Source organism: Mesoplodon mirus, assembly GCF_964341445.2.
Source record: "Mesoplodon mirus genome assembly, chromosome: 18".
In the NCBI taxonomy this organism is placed as follows: domain Eukaryota; kingdom Metazoa; phylum Chordata; class Mammalia; order Artiodactyla; family Ziphiidae; genus Mesoplodon; species Mesoplodon mirus.
In genome coordinates, this window is record NC_138994.1 from 12,186,827 (window position 1) to 12,209,681 (window position 22,855).

Genomic DNA, 22,855 nt, shown 5'->3' on the forward strand with positions numbered 1-22,855 from the left:
AAGTTTGTATCTTTGCACCTCAGCCACAGGCACCACTGACCTGATCTCTGTCGCCAGTGATTAGAATTCACATTTTTAGGATTCCACACAAATGAAATTGATGAAATTGTGGTGGCTGCTCTTCCCTGACGTTCACCTGAGTTGCGTGCATATCAGCAGCTTATCTGTTTGCTGGGGCGCGTCCATTGCGGCTGCACCTCAGTGTCCGGCCATGCGTTGTTGATGAAGGTTTGGGTTCAAACAGTTTTTGTCTGTTGTGCAAAAAGCTGCTTGGAACATTCGTGGACAAGTTTTGTGTGGCGTGTGCCCAGGAGCGGAGTGGCTGGTCGTGCGGAGAGTCTGAGCATCTGCTCAGCTGCTTTGCAAAGTGGTTCTGTCTCACCGTCCCTCCTGCAGTGTGTACGATTTTCACTTGGTGTTGTCAGTCTTTTTAATTGTAGCGTCTTGAGGGTGTAGTGTGTTTCATCACAGTTAAAGTTTCATTTCCCTTCCCAACTAGATACCAGGAGTATTCCTCCCATCCCCCAACCCCACCCCACCCCACCCAGGTGTAACCACCAAAAACGTTTGCAAACATTTGGGGGAGGGATGGGCACACTGGAAATGTTACCTTAAATGGAAAAAGGGTCTTTGCAGATGTGACTGAGGACTTTGAGACAGGGAGATTGTCCTGGGTTACCCAGGTGGGACCTAAATGCTGTCATAAATGTCCTTATAAGAGGGGGCAAAGCAGATTTGACCCAGAAAGATGAGGAGGCACCAAGCTGCTGGCTGTGAAGACAGGAGAGGGACTGTGAACCAGGGAGGGCGAGGGATGCTGGCAGCCTCCAGAAGCTGGACCAGGTGAGGAACGATGGTCCCCCTGCCTCTGAATGGAGGAGGCCCTGCTGACACCCCAGTTTCACACTGCGAGACTCATTTAGAACTTCTGCCCTCCAGACTGTACGAAAATAAACTACTGTTTTAAGTCACTGTGTGGTAGTTTGCGACAGCAACCACAGAAAACTAGTACAATTACTGCAAGAAATTAAATAAGACCTAAGTGAATGGGAGATACACAGTGCTCATGGGTTAGAGGACTCAGTGTTGAGATGTCCATCCTCCCCAGATTGATCTGTATGTTCATCATGGTCCCCGTCGATATCCCAGCAGGGGTTTTTTTTAATAGAAATTGACAAACTCATTCTAAAATTTGTTGGAAATACAAAGGCTTTAGAATAGCCAAAGTTCACCTGAAAAAGAACAAAGTTAGAGGACCAGCACTACCTGACTTCAAGGCTAATCCAGACAATATGTGTTGGCATAAAGATAGACAAATAGATCAAAGAAACAGGCCAGAGTCCAGAATTGACCCGTGTGTACATGGACAACTGATTTTTTTATAAAAGTGCAAATGCAGTTCAGTGGAGAAAGAGCATAATCTTTGAACAGATGAAAAATTTGGATATCTTTATGCGATAAAATTGAACTTTAAAACCTCACACCGTATATGAAAGTTAACTCAAAATGGATCCTAGAACTAAATGTAGAACTTAAAACTATAAAACTTCTAGAAGAAAACAGAAAAATATCTTTGGAACCTTGGGTTAGGCAAAAAAGTTCTCAGATAAGATACCAAAATCACAATTCATAAGAGAAAAAAATGGATAAATTGGACTTCATCAACATTACAAACTCCTTACCATCACCCTTCTGCTTTCCGTAAAGAATATGGGGGTAAAATCTCTGAGTGGGGAATGAAACAGGAGGGAAGGGGGCAGGGCACAACCTCGGAAAGAATGACACAGCCCGAGGACGTGACATAAACTGATCAGAACCCAATGGGTCCAAGATGGCCGACAAGTTGACGTCCACTAGACCTCGAACCTCAGTATACACTCACTGTAACATATCAGCCAGCTAAATGACACACCCACAGGCGTCATGACAGTTCCAAGACTGACCATAAGGATCAAAAAGTGGGCAGTGGCCCAATTCCTGGAAATCCCCACCCCTTCCTGAAATAGCTGGAATACTCCTCCCACTCATTAGCCTATGAAATTACCCACCCCTATAAAAACTGACAACCCCAGACCCTGGTGCCTTTCTCACCTTCTGAGATGGCCCACAGTCTGTCTGTGGGGTGTGTTTCTCTCTAAATAAATTCACTTCTTACCTATCAAAAAAAATTTACAAACTTCTTTGAAAGACATTCTTTGGTTTTGTTCTTTAATTAATTATTTATTTTTGGCTGCATTGGGTCTTCTCTGCTGCGCATGAGCTTTCTCTAGTTGTGGAGAGCAGGGGCTACTCTTTGTTGTGGTGCGTGGGCTTCTCATTGCGGTGGCTTCTCTTGTTGCAGAGCATGGGCTCTAGGTGCACAGGCTTCAGTAGTTCTGGCATGTGGGCTCAGTAGTTGTGGCTCGTGGGCTCTAGAGCACAGGCTCAGTAGTTGTGGTGCACGGGCTTAGTTGCTCCACGGCATGTGGGATCATCCTGGACCAGGGCTTGAACCTGTGTCGCCTGTGTTGGCAGGCGGATTCTTAACCACTGCGCCACCAGGGAAGTCCCGAAAGACATTGTTAAGAAAATGAAAAGACAGGCCAGGGGAGAAATTATTTACAAATAATATCTGATAAAGGACTTGTGCCCAGACCTCTGTAGGACTCTCAAGACTCAGTGATAAGAAAGCAAACATCCCAATAAACAATGGGCCAGTGATTTGAATAGATGCTTCATCAAGTAAGGTATATGGATGGTAAATTAGTTCAGCATCATTAACCATTAGAAAAATGTTAAGTCCACGATGAGATACCGCAGCACACCTATTGGCACGTCTAGGATATAAAGCCTGGCCATCCCATGTGCTTGCCAGGTTGTGGAGCAGTGGGAACTCACACACTGCTGGTGGGAATGCAGATGAGCCAACCACTGTGGAAAACAATTCAATTGTGTTTGAAAGCTCACCATACAACTGCCTTATCATCCAGCCACCCCCTCCTGGCTGTTTACCTGCGAGAAATGGAAGCCTCTCCACCCAGAGGCTTACACACAGATGCCCGCAACACAAACTGGGAGCAGCCTGCATTCACTAATAGGCGAATGGAAAAACAGCTGCAGTTTTGAGCGAACAGGTGGTACTGAGTGTGGGAAACCAGAAAAGAGCACTACTGCGTGACTCTATGTATGTGAAATTCTGGAAAATGCAAGCTAACTTATTTGTGATAGAAAGCAAATCAGGGAATTTCCTGGTGGTCCAGTGGTTAGGACTGCACTCTCACTGCCAAGGGCCTGGGTTCGATCCCTCGTTGGGGAACTAAGATCCTGCAAGCCACTTGGCCAAAAAAAAAAAAAAAAAAAAAAAGCAAATCAGCAACTGCCTGGGGAGGGAGATAGGGAGCTCGCCAAGGGGGACAGACAGGGGCATGAGGAAGCTGGGGAGGGGGCTGGTTCAGGGGTTTGTACGCTGGTCACGTTCATCACACTTTAAATATGTACCGTGTATTGCATGTCAATCATAGTCAACAAAGCTGTAAGAAAGTCATTTGAGTCGCCCTTTACACAACCAAGAGGAGATGTCAGTGGGCAGCCAGGTCTGTGGTCTGGAGCTTGGGGGCGATTAGGAATGAGTGGTCAGTGCTGATGGGCTTCTGGGTGGGAGGGTCCGTGGAGCAGGGCTCTGGATCACCTAACACTGGGGGTCAGGGCGGAGCAAAGCTGGAGGTCACTGAGTGTCTGTGTCCCCCATTCCTGTATCGAAGCCCTGCCCCCCCAGTGTGATGGGATTGGGAGGTGGGGCCTTTGAGAATCACTAGGGTCAGCTGAGGCCGTGAGGGTGGGGCCCCGTGATGAGCTGCGCAGCACAGACGCTGGTTCTCGCTGCCGCGTGGGACGTGGGGAGAAGGCCGCCTGCAGGCCAGACCGGACCCTGAGCCGTGGCGTGAGCCGCCACCCGCGGTGTCCATCTCAGCAGCGCCGGCAGAATGAAGCCTCACAGGTGAGCCGAGCCCGTGTGTATTAACCAAACATTCGGCTCGGAGGCCTGGGGGCTGAGAGTGTGTGTCGGTGGTTAGAATCAGTGTGTGGTAGGAGCACACGGTGGTCACGTGATGAAGCCAACGCGGCCAGACGCGGCGCCCGTGCTCGCAGGCGTGGGTGGGGGTGGGGGTGTGGGGGGCTGTAGCCAGCCCCGCCTGGGGACCTCAGCCCTCTTCTGGGGGCCTTGCCCGAGCCGCCCCCGCCCTCTGAGGCTGCAGCGCGCTGGGTGTGGGAGCTCGTGTGCTGGGCTGAGGAGGGCGTGGGCATCCCCTGCCCTGTGCCCCGGATCAGAGTGGAAGTGAACCGACTTAGGTACCCGGGGCCTTCAATTCCCGCTCATCCCTCTCGCGGGTGGTGGGCTAGCCCTCGGGGCCGCCTGCCCAGGGCAGTGGGAGTGGGGTGTGTGTGTCTATGTGTGTGCGTGTGTGCGTGTGCAAGGGGCTTGTCGTGGTTGAAGGCTCTGTGCCCGGAGCCTGGGGCCAAGAGAGGCAGGGTGTTTGGAGCTCCCTGGGGACCCCTTCCCTCCTGGGGGCTGCCGTCCTTCTCCCTCCCTGCCTCGGACCCTGACCCAGACGTCAGAGCGGGCAGTGCAGCCGAGGGGAGGAAAGGGAGCCTGGTACCCAGATCCTTCATGCCCCCCGAGAGTCAAGGGAGAGAGCCCTGTGTTCTGGTCTCTAGCTGTTGGCAGAACCTCCGTGGCCCAGGCCAGGGGTAGTGGCTGCCGGCAGGGCAAATCCCAGAGAAGCCAGGAGCCGCTCTCGGCCCCTCAGTGGGCTGGCTGGACTGGCCTGAGCCCGTGGGGCAGTGGAGGCAGAATCGTGACCATGCCAGGGAACTGGCCCTGGAGTCCTGCTGACCTGCCTGACGCTCTGCGGTCTGGCCATGTTTCACATGTGGGGGACAGGAGGTCTGACCTGGCCACTTGGACATGTGATGTGAGTGCAGTGAGCAACCCAAACGGGCCATTCGTGGAAGAAAGGTTGGTTTTCTTCTAAGACAGTTTTGGTCAAGATTTCTTGTAATGAGTCGCTGGGATTTTAGAGGCAGGATACGCTCATTAAGCCTAGGCCACTTTCTCCCGAGGGCTCCACGGTGTCCCCCGGCCAGCTGGTCGGTGGCCAGTCTGGACAGAGCCTGGGCCCCCTGCTCTGCCGCAGGATGAGGAAGGGGGACCCAGTGGCAGCCTCGAGCAGACAGAGAGCGGCACCTGTGTACAGAGGGCGGCCGAGGGACTCACTGCCCGCTGGGCCCCCTACACGCTACACTTCACACACCAGGTTAAAACATGGGATTCGTTCACGTACACATAATTCAGTTTAAACGGTGACTAGAACTGATGACTGGCAAATTTCTAGAAGGGTTGTTAAGACCCTCACAAGTTCTGTCTTGCTGGAAACCACATTTAAAACTCGGAACCCGCATGTAGGTAGCTGCTCCACTTCTAGCCTCACGGAGGGGTGTGAGGGACCCCACTGTGCCTTCGAGCAGCGCCCACGTCAATCACCAATGTCCTTGTCACCACTCCGGCCTCGTTTCTTCCCTGTGTCGCCAGAGAGAAAATTCCACAAATGTGTTTCCCCACATTTGAAGGACAACCCCTTCATTTTGCTCCCAACTTGGGGGTGGATTTGGGACAGGCAGCACCCATGTGGCTCCCTCGCCTGCTGAGCGGCCAGTGCTGGCCCTGAGAGCCACCTCTCGGATCTCCTGGGGCCTAGTGCTGCCGTCTAGGCCCAGCGGTCCAGCCCACGTCTGGGCCAGGAGGCGCCTCTGGCCCAGGGCCCATTTGTGGTCGGTGAGGCTCCAGAGTGAGCAGAGAACTCGAGAGGCGGGGACTTCTGGGGGGCCCTTCGGGGCTCACTGCTCCGGAGGCCCCAGTGCACAGAGGCAGCTGCAAAGCTGGTATCTCCTTGGCAGCCCTGTCTCCTCTGGTCAGTCTTCACATTGGACAGTGTGACGGCCTGGAGAGGTGGCCGGCTGCTCTGTGTGTGTGTGTCTGTGTGTCCATGTGTCTCTGTGTGTGGGGGTGTGTCTGTGCATGTGTCTATATGCATCTATGTGGTTAGGAATGTGTGTGCCTCTGATTTTTTTTACACAGATGTCCCCTCCGAGGCATCATTAAGCCTGGAAAAACCATTTAAATAAAAAATGTTTAAGAAAAATTAAAGTAAAACGAACTCTTTTTCTTGTACAGTTTTGTGAGTTTTAGCACATGTGTACATATTTGTGTAATCACTACAACCCGGCTTTGTTGTGTGTAACATGGTGATAAATGTTTGGACCTCACCCTCATTAATGTTCCCCAGCTTTAAAAGAAGCCCAGTGACCTGTGTGATCGAGGTTGCATTCGCTCACGGCAAAACTCAGGCTCAGGTCACACCTGTGGCTCAGACGCAGAAGCCACTTGGGGCGCCGAGTGAGCTGGTGGTGGAATCATCTTGAAGCAAAAGTGCTGAAGAGATGCTTGCTCAGGGCTGAGCGAGTTTGGCCGGTGTGGGCTGCATGCGAGGGGCGACCTGTCCTGAGTGACCGTTTGCTGCTGGACGTTCACAAGCCACGTCCAAATACAGAAGCAATGTCCCAGGCACAGAGGGACGCGGGTCTGTCCATCCTGCTCTGTTCCAGCTCAGCTTCCGGCCTCTGGCTCCCTGTCCCTGCAGTGCGCTCACAGCCTCTCACTGTCAGTGATTCGGGTCCAGGACGGACCGAACGTCCGCCAGGTTCTCACAGAGTCAATGGTGCAAGCGCAGATTTTATAACATAGTAGAAATAAAGTAAGACTGCAGAGCCCCCGAGCCCAGCTGTCCACCAGTCGTGCTGGACATGGTGAACAAAGCCCCGCGTGGTGGACGTGCAGTGCCTCGTCATCCCTCTTCATTTTAGATGCTTGTTTTCGTTAACTCGCTCAAGCAGTGATTAGAGCACACACACCACCCCCCCGAGAACCTGGGTGGTGAGCGTCAGCCGCAGAACAGGGCCTGGTGGGGGAGTTTGAGCCCATCTGTCAGCCTTGGGAGCTGGACACCACTGACCTGGCTCTAAAGCCCCTTGAACCTCTGTACCAACAGGGAAGGGAGGTGCACATTTGCTTGTCACTTTCTGAGCGACTTTGTGGGAAATAACCTGTGGGTTGTGTGATGAGCTGTTCTTCTCTGTTAATTGTTTAATTGTGTCCATACTAATTGCTTCCAGGTGTTTACTTCCAACGGCCCCACCGTGATCATGCCCACCTGGTTCTGCTCCCGAGCCTGGTTCTCCCATGTGGGCCCATTTGACGAAGGTGGGCGGGTAAGTGCGGGTCCCGTGGATTCCTCCTCGGGGCTGGGCGGGGCTGGGCGGGGCTGGGCAGGGCTGGGCAGGGCTGGGCCGGGCTGGGCCGACATCCCCCGTGAGGGCCTCCACAGCGCTTCCTGCTTCCCAGGCGCGGGCCGCGCGTGCTGAGCCTCCCAGGACGCGGCCAGGGCACCGCTCGGCCTGTTTTGTGCGGGAAGCGGGGGATTTCTGTGTGAAGGCTGTGGGCGCCGGGCGTCTGCTCCTGGCTCACACCTGCCCGGCCCTGGTTGCCTCGTCCTGGTTTAAGAGCTGTTTGTGGGAAAGCGCAGGAGGTGGGCGGTGTCATCCTGCCACCCATGGACGACAGCGGGAGAAGAGCTCCCCCGTTCTCCCGTGGCCGGTGGCCCTGGGGTGTTCGGGTCCAAGCTGGCCTGGCTCCTTCGTCTGCACCCGCGCCTACCTGTGGGGCCTCACCTGCAGAGCGGGGCCCACGCTGGTCTCCGGGCTCCGGCCTAGAAATGGGGACGCGACGCTGACCTGCTCCCCTCCCACCCCGACAGTCTTAAGAGTGGGTGCTCCGACACCAATCAGAAGGTAAATCTTAGGGTTAGTTTATTTTCCCTTAACCCCCATCCCCTTAAATTGGCTTTGAGATCGTGAGTTCTGGTCCTCGTGGTGGAAGGGGTGGGCCAGGCATGTTAAGGCCCATCAGGCCGGAAGGTGGGGGTAACTCAGGCCCAGGCTCACCGTCTGCCCCAGGACCTTGGCCACGGTCCTGCCTGCTCTGAATGTCCTCTCCGCTTCGGGGGGACCTTCACTGACTGCACAGGGGCCACTGGAGCCTTGGCTTGGAGCCAACCCTCTCCCTGATCCTACCGGGCATTCCTCTGCCCACCCCCCTGCCCGTCACACACACAGTCTCATTTTGGAGGGAGAGGCTGGCTCCCCCACTGCCCCCTGCACAGAACCCTGGCTGGACGGTCCCTCATGGCCGCCCAGACGTGCCCACCAGGAGCAGTGCTGGTCTCAGGTTTACAAACCAGGGGCTCGAGGGGAGCATAGTGCCCTGAGGGCTGGACTTAGGTTTGGGGACTGGTCCTCAGCTGATTCTCCAGGCCCAAGAGGCTGCAGTTCTTGCCCATAGAGAGAAGGGCAGGGAACCGAAGCAGCCAGGACAGTCGCGGTGCTAAAGGACGCAGAGCAGGATGGTGGCGAGACTCGGGGGTGAGGGTGGCTGAGCGGTCGTGGACACAGCGGCCACGAGCTGGAACCTGCAAGGTGCACAGGTTTTAAATTGAGAAAATGCACTCGCAGAGGCAAGGTGGGGGAGGGGAGTCGGAGATTTGGAGGAGGGCGCCATCAGGCGCAGGACAGCATCCAGCTGAGGGGTCTGGATGTCCCCAGGAGGCAACCGTTTCAGGCCCTTAAACAAAAAAGAAAGTGACAAAAATGGTGTTTGTTGGTTCCGAACAGGGCTCTTCTGAGGGCCGGTCTGGCCTGGGTGAGAAAGTCCCTCCTGGAGGGGGAACGGCCTGGAGGGGGGTCACCACCCAGCACAGTAGACCCTTTGCAGAAGTGCTTTGCATCTTTTGGAAAGATCCCCAGGCTCGGAGTCGCTGTGTGAGTTATGAGCTGTCTCCCCCTCTCCAGAGGGTGTACCCCAGGCTCCTTTGCATTTTAGCCATTCTAATTGCAGTTCTGTAGTTTCTTGTATTTTAATTTGCATTTCTGAGATGACTTATGATGTTGAGCAATTTTTCATGCACCGATTGGCTACTTGTATGTTATTTTATGAAGCGTCCAGATCTTTTGCCCAGTTTGTTGTTGTTTCTTTGCAGTACATGGGCCTCTCAGTGTTGTGGCGTCTCCCGTTGCGGAGCACCGGACGCACAGGCTCAGCGGCCGTGGCTCACGGGCCCAGCCGCTCCGCGGCATGTGGGATCTTCCCGGACCGGGGCACGAACCCGTATCCCCTGCATCGGCAGGCGGACTCCCAACCACTGCGCCACCAGGGAAGCCCCCTTTTGCCCAGTTTTTTTTTTTTCTTTTTTCTTTTTTTTTTTTTTTTGCGGTTCACCGCTGTGGCCTCCCCCGCCGTGGAGCATAGGCTCCAGACGCGCAGGCTCAGCGGCCATGGCTCACGTGCCCAGCCACTCCGCGGCACGTGGGATCCCCCCGGACCGGGGCACGAACCCGTGTCCCCCGCATCGGCAGGCGGACTCTCAACCACTGCGCCACCAGGGAAGCCCCTGCCCAGTTTTTAGTCGGGTGTCTTCTTATTGTTGAGTTGTTGGTGTTCTTGGTCAGATACTTGCTTGTGGGTATTTTCTCCCATCCTGGGTCTCAGCGTTCTAGGATTTCCTCTCACTCCCACTTGTGTTCGTCCCAGATTCTATCCTGAGGATGTCAGAGCAGCGAGGCTGGGGCTTCCACCCCTGTTTTGTGGGTTTTATCTCCCCGCCCCGGGGCTTCCCACTCCGGGCATGGGGCTCTCAGATGCCATAGAGGTTGGCCACTCAGCCACCCAGAGCCAGAAGTTGGCACCTTCTCTTGTGCATTGAAAACCTCTCTTGGTGCTAAAGAAGGTCTGTATTTTGTCGTCTTTGTATTTATCTCTCCTTAAATACCCTTGGTCCCAAGTGCTCTGCTTAAACCTTTCCTGGTTGGCTTTTTTTTTCGGTTTTTGAAGGTATTTTGACTCCCCCCTGTTGCCTGAACAGCAGCCAGTAGATCACCCTGTTCCCTCTTTCCTTTCTCCTCCTATTTTGTTGCGTGATTTCCGCTCTCGTCAGAAGGCAACCCCGCGTGCTGAGTCCCCAGCCGCCCGTCTGTGTCCCTGGACTCAGCCTCACACGTCAGGCTGCCTGGGCCTCGGCGTTCCTTGAGTTCCTGCACATTCAGACTGTGGTTCTGGACGTGTGAAGGAGGTATGGGCTGGACAGAAAACCCTGAGTCACACCTTCCCTTGCATGTCTTGACAACACAGCTCCCTGTTGCCTTGCTTTGCCTGACGCTCCTTCGATTCGCTCGGCTTTGTAAGGTGCTTGACCTTTTCCTGGAGGCTCTGAGAATTCCTCCCTTGTTAAAGACTCGTGGTTTCACTGGGATTGGTCTTAATGCGGACTTGATTCCGATGTGTGGAACCAGGTCTGCTTTTATCTCTTGTTTGGCTTATAGTTTTAAGTTTTAGCTGTCCGCCATTGTTGTGATTTTCTGTTTCAAAGACTCATTATACATTGGCTAGATTTTCTTTGACTGTCTGCCATTTCAACAACGTTCTCTTAACCCTCGTTACTTATGTTGTTATTTAATTTTCATTTTCTTGTTTATTTTCCTACATTTCTTCAGTGTCCCTTATTAAATTTTTATTCAGGTTTGTTTTCCCTGGAGGACTTTCTAATTTAGTCTTCGTTTCTCATATAATTTTGTCTTTTTCTTCTATTTCTTTTTTGAGTTCAGTCAACCCTCTTTTATTTAAAAGGTTTATTGGGGTATAATTCACATACATACAATTCACCTACTAAAATGTGCAGTTCGGTGCATGTTAGTAAATTCACAGGGATGCACAACCATCACCACCATCTGATGTTACACAACAGTTTCACCCCCCAGAGAAGCCCACGTGCAGTCACACTGCCGCCGGCCTCCCCAGCCCAATCCAGCCCAATCCTCCTTCTCCTCCCCTTCTCATGTCTGTCCTCCTTTTGCAGGGGCCCAGCTTTGTTAGTTATTGAATTTCTGTTTCAAGACAGGTCTCCTCATTCTCAAGCCTTGTGGAGGACGTGTGCTTTCACTTGGAGGGTTATTCACAGGGTTTTTTCTCCTTCATGGTTTTTGTTGTTGTTATTTGGGGTGAATTTCTGTCCACGGAAGTGTCTGTTTTCTGTTTCTTCTCACACGGGCTGCGGTTCATGGGATTCCTACCTTAGGGTCGCCCCCTCTGTCACCCCAGGGAAGTGCAGCGGGTGTTGAGGGCAGGGAGGGGAGGAGGGTGTGTCTCTCCTTCTTTGTTTCCTTTTGTCCCACAGAGTCCTAATTCCCTTTCACCACATCTCTGAGGGCGCCTACCCATCCAACCGCGTTCTCACACCCCAGAGGCCCCAGGGCTCGGGGTGATCCCCCAGGTCTGCCCAGGCCCCCATCTGCACGGGGGACCCGGGGCTCAGCACCCCATCTTCCTCGACGTCACCTCTGCATCCCATTGTGGCCTCTGTCGCTGTTTGCGGTCGGTCAGCGGTACCCAGGCGCTTGCGAATCGGGGGTGGGGGATGCCCTCCAGCTGGCGTGGAGCAGCCACGCCCCAGGCACCTCCTCTGGCTAAATTCTCACTTGTCTCTTTGCCAGAAATAAGGGAACTCTGGGGTTGAGGTCCTCTTGGTCATGATAAGAGAGGACATTTTCTCTCCTTCCTAAATCTATAAAGCGCAGAGTCACAGTGCGCTCTTGAAAGGTGCCTCTGAAAATGCAGAAAATTAGGAAAAGGAAAAACTACGCAAATGACCCGTGAACCCATCACCACACATCTGCTGTGAACTTTTGTGTGGGGTCCTTTTGTCTTCCTTTTACTGTGGACCACTTTTAGCCAAGCTGCAAACACAATTTTGAAGCTTGATTTTTAACTTAACATTTTGTTATAAGTCTTTTCGTGTCCTTGTGGTCTTTGTGAAAACACTTCAGTCACCACACAGTGGTCCATCCAGTCACTGATTGACTCAACCGCCCGACGCTGCAAGTGAAGTGGTTCGCATGTTTCTGCATCTCTAACGAGACTGCGCCGATTTCCTACTCGGCTGGCTTCCATCGCGTTGCCCTGACGGCCTTGCGGTCTGTCAGGAACCCCGGGCGGCAATTCCCTGGGCAGTCGTGGCTTTGTTCAGGGACGGAGGTGGGCAGGCTGGTGCCCAGTGTGGCAGCCCAGGAGTGAGAGCTGAGTGGGCTGCTTCCGGGATTGGCGCTCAGGCCCGAGCCAGGAGGCAGCGGAACTCGCGCCTGGGCGGCCACAGACAAAGAGCATCAGTTCATCACAGACCCCAGAGGCCAGGTGCATAGGGCCCAGTCAGGGGATACGCTCAGGCCAAGAAGCTGGCCAAGAGGGGCCAGGGGTCCCATCTCCCCCGAGGATGATGGCCACCAGGCTCCATCCATCAAGACCTCAGAGGCCAGCTGTGCTGCCTTCCTCTCGGGGTGGACGAGCTGGGGGGCAGCCGTGGCTTTACTGGAAGCAGTGGGCCCGGCCGTGGTGCTGGCATTGCCTCGGTGAAACCGAGCTGGGACTGGGGAGCCGGCGGAGGACGACAGGCTGGGGCCGGAGAGCAGCAGCCTCTGGGCTGTCAGGAAACCAGCCTCTGCCCGGAGCAGGGGTCCTGGCAGTGTCCCCAGCCCTTGCTGGGCTCTGCTCACCAGACACACCCTGGGTGACCTCCTGTCCAGACCCCCTGCTCACTTGGTTTTCACCTTGAATTTAAGAAAGTGAGGGGAGCCAACTTGGTGTCCCCACCAGGACTGAGATCCCCCAGACTGACCAGCAGGATGGCTGTGACCCCAACGGCCAGCCCTGGTCTGCGCTCCTCCAGGAGGGGGCGGGAGGCCTGGGTTCTCGCAGGACGGGAACACCCAGTGGGACACTGCAGACCCTCGGAGCAGCATGCCCATCAACAGGGAGGGGGCGGGTCAGCGGGCCAGCAGTGTGGGCCAGGGGTCAAGTTTGAGGCTGTGAGTGAGGGTGACACTGGGGCTTGGGTCCACCCCTCGGGCACCTTCTTGTCCTGAAGACGCCTCTTGTGGTCACGCTTGCCCAGTGCCGGCCACAAGGTGGGGGAGCTGGACGTATTGTTTTCCCGCTGAGGCCTCATGGGTCAGGCCAGGCTCAAGAGGCTGGGGCGCCGGGCGGATCCGCGTCTCCCGTCGCCTGAATGAGGCTCTGTCGTGAGTGGAGACACGTTTCTTTCGTCCCGCAGGGTGTCCCCGAGGACTTGCTGTTCTTCCACGAACACCTGAGGAAGGGCGGCGGGCTCGTCCGCGTGGACCAGAGCCTCCTCCTCTACCGCTACCACCCCGGCGCGGCCACACACTCCGTCCTCGAGTACGCAGGTCCCGGGGGCCAGACCGGGCGGGGTCAGTGGGGCAGACACAGGTGACCCAGTCAGGTCACAAGGCAGGAAACCTGGGAGCGTGGCCGGCACGGGGCATGTGGCCTCCCGGGAGGGACGTTGTCCTAGGTCCACGGACCAGCATTTCCCCAGGATCAAGGCCAAATGTCTGTTCTCACTTTTTTGAAGTGAGGTAGGATTCATGTGTAGTTGTTCTCTTGGGGTTTTGTTCTCAGTTGCTTTGAGTTGACGGGATTCTCAGAGTGAGCCCAGCCCCCCGCTAACGTGATTACAGGCGGGCTGGGGGCACCCTCTTCCTTCTTGCCCACCAAGGGGAGGGCCACTGGGACCGAGGTTGGGCCACTCCCTCTGTGGGGCATCACAAGGACACTAGCCCCCTCCCTCTCATGGCCCCCGCGTCCCCAAGGCCCCAAGGCTAGAGGCCAACTACCAGGGACGGGGCAGGGATGGTGCCAAAAGTACAGGCAGGGTGAAGGCAAGGGAGGGGTGTGGTTTTCTTTCTTTAGTTTGAACTGTGTGTGTGCGCGCATGTGCGTCTGTGTGTGCACATTTGTGCACGTGTGTGGGTGTTACATTTCAAACAACTACAAGTATGTATCCCCCTTGGTGCTACCGTAATGCTGCTCTCTTGGGGACAGGGAGGAATGGGGCCCTGAAACAGGTCTACGATCAGGGGATCTTTTGATTGTAAAGAGCCTGATGCAGGGACATGCATTTGTGTTTCTGGAAGTGGAAGAGACTCTGTTCTTCCCCTGGAGGGTATGAGACTCGTTGGAAGGCGTGGCTTCTCAGTTTCTGTCCTGGGAGGTCTCCTGTCCACTGTCACAGTGGGTGTGATGCTGATTTGGGCATGTGTCGTCGGTGGGGGGGTGGTGTCCCAGATTGCAGCATCCATATAGTTTATTTATTTATTTTTGGCTGCCTTGCGTCTTCTGCTGGGCGTGGGCTTTCTCTAGTTGCGGTGAGCAGGGGCTACTCTTCGTTGCGGTGTGCGGGCTTCTCCTTGCGGTGGTTTCTCTTGTTGCAGAGCAAGGGCTCTAGGCGTGCGGGCTTCAGTAGTTGTGGCACGCAGGCTCAGTAGTTGTGGCTCGCAGGCTGTACAGCACAGGCTTAGCAGTTGTGGCGCACGGGCTTAGTTGCTCCGTGGCATGTGTGATCCTCCCGGACCAGGGCTTGAACCCGTGTTCCCTGCATTGGCAGGTGGATTCCTAACCACTGCGCCACCAGGGAAGCCCCCAGCACCCATATTGACTTGGGAGATCCTTGAACTTTTGCACATGTGCTATTCAACACTAAAACTTAGCTTCTTTGTTTTCCAGCTTTAAGCAAAAGAGCTTGATTTCTCTTCTGTTAAGTCTGAATTTTCATACAGTAGATTTAGTGGAGCATCATTGGGAGTTTGTTGTCATGAACTTAATGCAAGTGTGATTTGCACACATGGGGTAAAGGTCATTTTCTAGGGGCACGTAACAATCCTAAATGTGTATATCCCTAATCCCAGAGTTTCAAAATACATGAAGCAAAAACTGAGATTGGAGTTGGAGATTTTAATACTCCTATCTCAATAATTGATAGAAGTTGGGGGGTGGGGAAGTCTGTGAGGATCAGAAGATCTGAACAACACTATTAACCAACATGGCAGTAGACATTTAAGGAACACTATAGTCAACTGCAGAATACGCATTCTTTTAAAGTACAAGATGGAAATTACTTTGGACCAATAAACAAATCTGAATAAATTTCAAATGATAGAAAGCATACTGGTTATGTTTTATAAATTAGAAATCATTAAGACATCTTTTTTTCTTTTTTTTTTTGGCTGCGTTAGGTCTGTGGCTGTGTGTGGGCTTTCTCTAGTTTTGCGGCGAGCGGGAGCTACTCTTCATTGCGGTGCACAGGCTTCTCGTTGCAGTGGCTTCTCTTGTTGTGGAGCACGGGCTCTAGGTGCATGGGCTTTAGTAGTTGTGGCTTGCGGGCTCTAGAGTGCAGGCTCAGTAGTTGTGGCACATGGGCTTAGTTGCTTCATGGCACGGGGGATCTTCCCGGACCAGGGCTTAAACCTGTGTCCCCTGCATTGGCAGGCAGATTCTTAATCACTGCACCACCAGGGAAGTCCTAAGACATCTTGAATATACAAAATATTTGGAAATTAAGCAACCAAGGGAAAAAACCATAAAGGATATTAGGGAAAAAATTTAACTTGATGACAAAACAGTATGTCAGAATTTGTGGAATTTAGCTAAAGGAGAGTTTATAATAAGTTTTTATAGCTTTAAAAGCTTATATTATAAAAGAAGAAACTAAGCAATTATCTAAGTCTCCACCTTTAAAGGTTTCAAAAGTAATAGCAAAGTAAACTCAAAGTAAATAGAAGGAAAGGAATGAAGAAGGTAAAATTGAAAATGGACAGTCAGTAGAAAAAAAATCAGCAAAACCAAGAATTGGCTTGAAATAAAATCAATACAATTGACAAACCTCTAACAAGATTGATTTTTAAAAGAAAACACAGGTTACCAATATACTGGGAATTAAAGAGGGGACATCATTACAGATCCAATAGATATTTAAAGTATAAATAATAGAGAATTCCCTGGTGGTATAGTGGTTGGGACTCCGTGCTTCCACTGCAGGGGGTTTAGGTTCAATCCCTGGCTGGGGAACTAATATATCCTGCATGCCCTGCACATGGCCAAAAAAAAAAAATATATATATATATATATATATATATATACATATAATAATTAAAAATTAATTAGTAATTTAAAAGCTTTTCATAAAGAAAAGCCAAGCCAGATGGCTTTACTGATATATTCTATCAAAAATGTAAGGAAGAGGGCCTCCCTGGTGGCGCAGTGGTTGAGAGTCCGCCTGCCGATGCAGGGGATACGGGTTCGTGCCCCGGTCTGGGAGGATCCCATATGCCGCGGAGCGGCTGGGCCCGTGAGCCATGGCCGCTGGGCCTGCGCATCCGGAGCCTGTGCTCCGCAACGGGAGAGGCCACAACAGTGAGAGGCCCGCATATCGCAAAAAGAAAAAAAAAAAAAAAATGTAAGGAAGAAATAATACCAATCTAACATAAATTCTTTCAGGAAATAGAAGAGGAGAAAGGTCTATTGGGTGTTGGGAGGGAGGAGCTTCACGCTCACTCTGTGAGACCAGCATGACTCTGAAGTAAAAAAATGCTACAAGAATATTACAAGAAAATAAAATTACAGACAAATATCCCTTATGAAAATAGTTGCAAAAATCATTCACAAAATATTACCAAGCCAAATTCAGAAATATATATGAAAGGCTAATACATCATGAATACAAGTCTGGTTTAACATTCAGAAATCAATTAGTATGATTTAATACAGTAACAGAATAAAAGATAAAAATCACACAGTCAACGCAATAGCTGCAGAAAAAGCATTGGGCAAAATTCAATACCCATTCATGATTTTTAAAAAAACTCAGCCAACTAGAAATAGAAGGAAACTTTCTCAGTCTGATAGCATCTACTCAAACCTATAACTAACCTCATACTTAATCATTAAAGACTGAAAGCTTTCCCTCCTAAGATCAGGTGGAAGCAATCTGATCACTCCTCTCACTAGTTCTATTCCACATTGTAATGGAGGTCAGTGCAGTGAGACAGGAAAAAGAAAAAATATAAGTATTAGAAAGTGGAAGTAAAACTAGCATCATTTGTAGGTGGCATGATTGTGTTTCATAGGAAATCAAAACCAATAACTTAGCAAATTTTCCAGAATACAAGTTTATAGAATTGCAATGAACAACTGAAAAAATGCAGTTTAAAAAATGTACAACAGCGTCAATAATAAAATACTTTTGAGTAAGTTTAGTAAGGTATGTCTATGTCCGCTAAAACCTACTCCAAAAAAGGCTGAGGGAAATTAAAGAAAACCTATAAAATAGATGGAGAGATACACCACATTCATGGATTGGAAGACTCAGTATTGTTAACGTCAGTTCTCTCCAAATTGATCTGTAAATTCAAAGCAATCCCAGTAAAAGTCCCAGGTGGCTTCTTTGTAGAAATTGATAATCTGATTTTAAAATTCACATGAAAATCAAAGGGCCCAGAGTGTCCTAAACAATCTTGAAAAGAACAAAATTTGAGGACTTATTGTGCCTGATTTTAAGACTCACTCTGAAGCTACAGCAATCAAGAAAATGTATTAATAGAATAAAGATAGACATATACATCAATGAAACAGAGCAGAGAGTCCAGAAATAGACTCACAATTGATTTTCAACAGTCTCCAAAGGCATTCAATGGAAAAAGAAAATTATTTTTAACAAATGGAGCAAATGGATATCCATATGGAAAAAAAAATCTCATGCCCTATAGAAAAATTAATTCTAGATGGCTTAGATATAAATATAGAAGCAGCTAAAATATAAAGCTTCTAGAAGAAAACATCAGGGAATATCTTCACAACTTGAGGATAGGAAAAAATTTATTAGAGAGGACACCAGAATCTTTAGCCCTTTTTTTTTTTTTTTTTTTTTTGCTGTATAGGGTCTTAGTTGCAGCACATAGGCTCTTCATTGCGGCATGTGGGCTTCTCTCTAGTTGAAGTGCGCAAACTCAGTAGTTGAGGCCCGGGGGCTTAGTTGCCCCGGCATGTGGAATCTTAGTTCCCCGACCAGGGATCGAACCTGCGTCCCCTGCGTTGGAAGGCAGATTCTTAACCACTGGACCACCAGGGAAGTCCCTCTTTAGTGCTATAAAATTGATAAATTGGACTTCATCAAAATTAAAAACTTTTGCTCATAAAAAGACACCATTAGGGGCTTCCCTGGGGCGCAGTGGTTGAGAGTCTGCCTGCCAATACAGGGGACATGGGTTCGAGCCCTGGTCTGGGAAGATCCCACATGCTGCGGAGCAGCTGGGCCCGTGAGCCACAGCTACTGAGCCTGCGCGTCTGGAGCTTGTGCTCCGCAACAAGAGAGGCCGCGACAGTGAGAGGCCCGCACACTGTGACGAAGAATGGCCCCCACTTGCCGCAACTAGAGAAAGCCCTCGCACAGAAACGAAGACCCAACACAGACAAAAATAAATAAATAAATAAAAATTTTAAAAAAAGACACCATTAGGAAAATGAGTAGACAAACCACAGACTGGGAGTAAATATTCATAATATATATATCTCACAGAGGGCTAGTATGGGGGAGATATTAAGAACCCCTATCACCCAAAAAGAAAGTTCAATAAAAGTAGGCAAAATAGTTGAACGGACATGACACTTCACAAAGAAATAATATATAAGGTCAATTAGTCCATGAAAAAGGTTTCATCATCAGAGAATGCAAATTAAACTCTGCACACCCACTAGAAGGGTTAAAATTAACGTCTGCAATTCCAAATCATGCTGAGGAGAGGACACGTATACATTGTTCTCAGGAGTGAAAACAGTACATCCTCTTTGGAAAACTGTTGGGCCTTATTTTTTTATTTATTTTTTTTGCGGTACGTGGGCCACTCACTGTTGTGGCCTCTCCCATTGCGGAGCACAGGCTCTGGATGTGCAGGCCCAGCGGCCATGACTCACGGGCCCAGCCGCTCCGCGGCATGTGGGATCTTCCCGAACCGGGGCATGAACCCGTGTCCCCTGCATCGGCAGGCGGACTCTCAACCACTGCACCACCAGGGAAGCCCCTGTTGGGCCTTATTTTGTTAATTTAATTGATACCTGCCCTATGCCCCAGCAATTCCATGTCTCGGTGCTTCTCCAAGAGAAATTAATAGATTGCTCAGCATTTCTCTATTAGTAGCCAAGAATGGTAACAACCCAGATGCCCATCAGCAGGTGATGGATAAACACTGCTGTAACGGAACACTCCTCAGCACTAGAAGAAAACAAATAACTGATACCTGCAAGAACGGGGATTAATGTAAAAAAATATATATGGTTAGTGAAAGAAATCAGATACAAAAGCATGCATACTGTGGCTTCCACTTGTACAGAGTTCTCCAACAGACAGACCTAGTCCACAGTGATAGAAACGAGACTGTGGTATTCTCAGGGGAGAGGAGGTACAAGGGAGCTCTCTGGGGTGGTAGAAGTGTTCCACCTCTTGATAGGTGTGTGGGTTACACGGATATACATGTTTGTCATAACCGTCTGACTTGTATGCACACTTAAGATCCTTGCTCTTACTCTATGTGAATTTCACTAAAATTTTTAAAATATCTGGCAAGTGTTTCTTTAAGGAAGTAATGACTTTCCCACAATCCATAAACAGAGTTGGAAACTGGGTGAATAAAGTACAAAGATGGTTTTCTGGGCACAAATCTTCTGTGGAGCTCAGAAATGCCAGGACATCTGGGATCCTCTGCAGAGCTGAGAAATGCCCGGACATCTGGGATCCTGTGCAGGGCTGAGAAGCACCTGGACACCTGCGATCCTCTGCAGAGCTGAGAAATGCCAGGACATCTGGGATCCTGTGCAGGGCTGAGAAGCACCCGGACACCTGGGATCCTGTGCAGGGCTGAGAAGCGCCCGGACACCTGGGATCCTGTGCAGGGCTGAGAAGCGCCCGGACACCTGGGATCCTGTGCAGGGCTGAGAAGCGCCCGGACACCTGGGATCCTGTGCAGGGCTGAGAAGCGCCCGGACACCTGGGATCCTGTGCAGGGCTGAGAAGCGCCCGGACACCTGGGATCCTGTGCAGGGCTGAGAAGTGCCCGGACACCTGGGATCCTGTGCAGGGCTGAGAAGTGCCCGGACACCTGGGATCCTGTGCAGGGCTGAGAAGTGCCCGGACATCTGGGATCCTCTGCAGAGCTGAGAAGCGCCGGGACAACTAGGATCTCTTCCATCGTTCCTGAAGGTTCACGTACATGTGTCCTCACCTTGAGCTCCTGTGAAGCAAGGCAACGTGAAGGCATGTCTGTGATGACCCTGGTGGTGCCCTGCTCCCCACCCAGGGTGTGGCGGGTGCTCATGTATCTGGGGGGCCAGGCAGCCAGCCAGCCAGGCGGCTTGTGCTACACACACCCTCATTCTGTTTTCATGCGATAATTCTTTTATGTTGGGACTTTTTTTCCCCTCTTTTTGCAGCGTGAGGCTTTGCCACCCACAACGTAAAAGAGGTGATCTCATGTTAGTTTCTGTGTTGGATTAAAGTCTTTGAGCAGCAAAACCTCACAGAGCAACGAGCGCTAATTACACCCTCAGGCTTGTCAATAATTGAATCCCTTCGAACTCTATCTCAAAGAGCCCTCTGTTTGAGAGGCTCCCTGAATCGTGACCTTTACATTTTAAATTGAGAATGATCAGCATTTATATCATTTAACAATTTTCACCATGAAATACTTCCGACGGCCAAAAGGCATAAGGAATCATCTTTAAAACAAAAGTTACCCATTTCCCCAAACCTCCTGCATCTCCCAGGTTCCATTTCGTGGTGTCCTGAGTGGCATGTTTATTTGCCATACGATCCATTTCTTTAATCGTTCACCACATGTGACGTCCTCTAAACAGTGTGCTTTCCCTCTTTAAAAACGTGATGTCGGGGGCAGCGTTCTGCCTCATCCTTCCTGAAGTCACTGTGCTGCTCCCCTCGGGGCTGCGCTCTGTGTGGTGACGTTGCGCCTCTGTCTTCGTCACCGCGTGGACCGTCCTGCCGCTGAGGGTCCACACACGCCGCTGCTCCCCGCCCCCGCCTCCCGCCTCCTGGTGCAGTGTGCATCCATCCCTGACACTGCCCTGCTTTCCAGAAGGTTCTGGCAATGCCGACCTGTGGGTCTGAGGAAGCCTGTGAGCAGCTCCCACACACCCGGCCCTCGGCGGAGCCTCCTCGCAGGGGTAAGAGTGGCCGGAAGGACACCCCTGAGCTGTTCTCCCGAATGAATAACTGAGCAGCACGTGGAGAAGGGGACCTGCAGGACAGCGGCGGCGGGAAGGGTCTCACTGTCCACAACACGGAGGTACTGGTGGCGGTTTCTGAGTCGTGTGGTGTGTCCTGAGACCAGAGACCAGACTCCGGAGGCACAGGGAGGGCGCAAGGCAGGGGCTGAACCCTCAGGCCCCACAGGCCCTCCGAATCCACTCCGCGGGCGGTGGGAGGTGGGGGTCAGCTCTGTCCCTCCCACAGGCGCCGTTTCCAGGTGAGGCACCCGGCGCTGCTCAGACCCGGCCCGTCAACACCTGCGTCTGGTGGTCACGCTGGTGCGGGCCCCACACTGTCCTGGTCCCTGAGCATTAAGTGGAGTCCTGGTTGGGCCATTTCATTTCCTTGTAAGTGTCCCCAAAACCTTTGGGCATTTTTTTTGGCAGTTTCATGGAATTGTTCATCAAATTGAAGAGAGTTGACTGGGTAAGAAGAGAAGCAATTAAGTCATAGAAGCGGCCAGAACTTTTGCCAACAAAAGTAATTTAAAAAGTAGGAGCCGGAAAGGAAACCGTGGAGCAGAGGGCGAGACCTGCCCAGATGTCTGTGGTCCCTTATCTCCTGCTGCCCCTGTGGTGGTAGGCGTGCCCCCTGGGGTCCCAGGCAGGGCCTGGAGCGTGGCGCAGGTCCCGCTGCTGGTGGGGACCCGGGGCCCACCCCCTTGCCGTCAGGGTCTCATGGGTTTGTCAGAGCTCGTTTGCAGGAAGTTCAGTTGTTTTGTTCTCAGAATCGTTCTGCGTTCCTTGGATGCTGCCATAGCTGCGTGTTGAGTGCTGTACCTGATGGTGTCTTATTTGGGCTGGAGTGTGTCTAGTTGTGCTCAATGGCCCAGACTGGGGAGTTATTCACCTTATTCACATGCACAAGCCCCAGTACCCCCCCCGACCGCTGAAATTATGGCTGCTCAGCACAACCCTAATTGAGACATTTCAAGTGGGAGGTGGGTGGACCAACCACAGGAGGAGCCCAGCAGTCAGAGCCCACCCCTGGGCAGGCAGACACGGTGCCCAGTTGCATTAGAGTGGACACCACTGTGTTGTGTCCGTGGACCCCACGCTCTCACCTGGAGGAGCTGCTCCCCTGAGATACCTTGTGGGACCCTCAAAGCTGGTCGCCACAGAGAAGGCAGCAGGGCAGTGGCTGCTGAACCACGGGTTCAACACTTGCCACACAGAGCCCCGGGCCAGACACCAGGAAGGAGCTGAACCCACACTGTAGAATGCGGGGGACCTGCAGCAGGTCTGCGCCTGGCCTAGAACAGTAGATCTTGGGGCTCCGTGAGAGGGTCCCCGGAGGGCACTTCCAGGTGTAAACTGTGATTTTATACAAGGGTGTGCCACCCTTCCTTACATCAGAGGTTTCTCTGGAAAGGAAGACCAGGGTCAAGTTTGGTCCACTGTGTACCTGCAGAAGCTCCCCCTTAACCTTCCCGATTCTTAAGTGATGGTTTCACACCTGCACCTTGGGTCCTGTCCCTGCGTCCAACCACTTTAACCTGGAGACAGCTGACATGCTGTTCTCCCCGGGCACTGGGACTTGGGCAGCTGCAG

General features: G+C 51.7%; 1 protein-coding gene across 3 annotated transcripts in view; it reads left to right on the top strand.

Annotated features, from left to right (window-relative positions):
• Positions 1–22,855, top strand: part of B3GNTL1 (UDP-GlcNAc:betaGal beta-1,3-N-acetylglucosaminyltransferase like 1) — a 120,063-nt gene that overhangs the window by 86,376 nt on the left and 10,832 nt on the right. For all 3 annotated transcript variants that reach the window (XM_082603047.1, XM_082603048.1, XM_082603049.1), the window contains 2 exons: positions 7,210–7,305; positions 13,248–13,372. In XM_082603047.1, the coding sequence (XP_082459173.1) occupies positions 7,210–7,305; positions 13,248–13,372 (221 nt within the window). The remainder of the gene's footprint in view (positions 1–7,209; positions 7,306–13,247; positions 13,373–22,855) is intronic.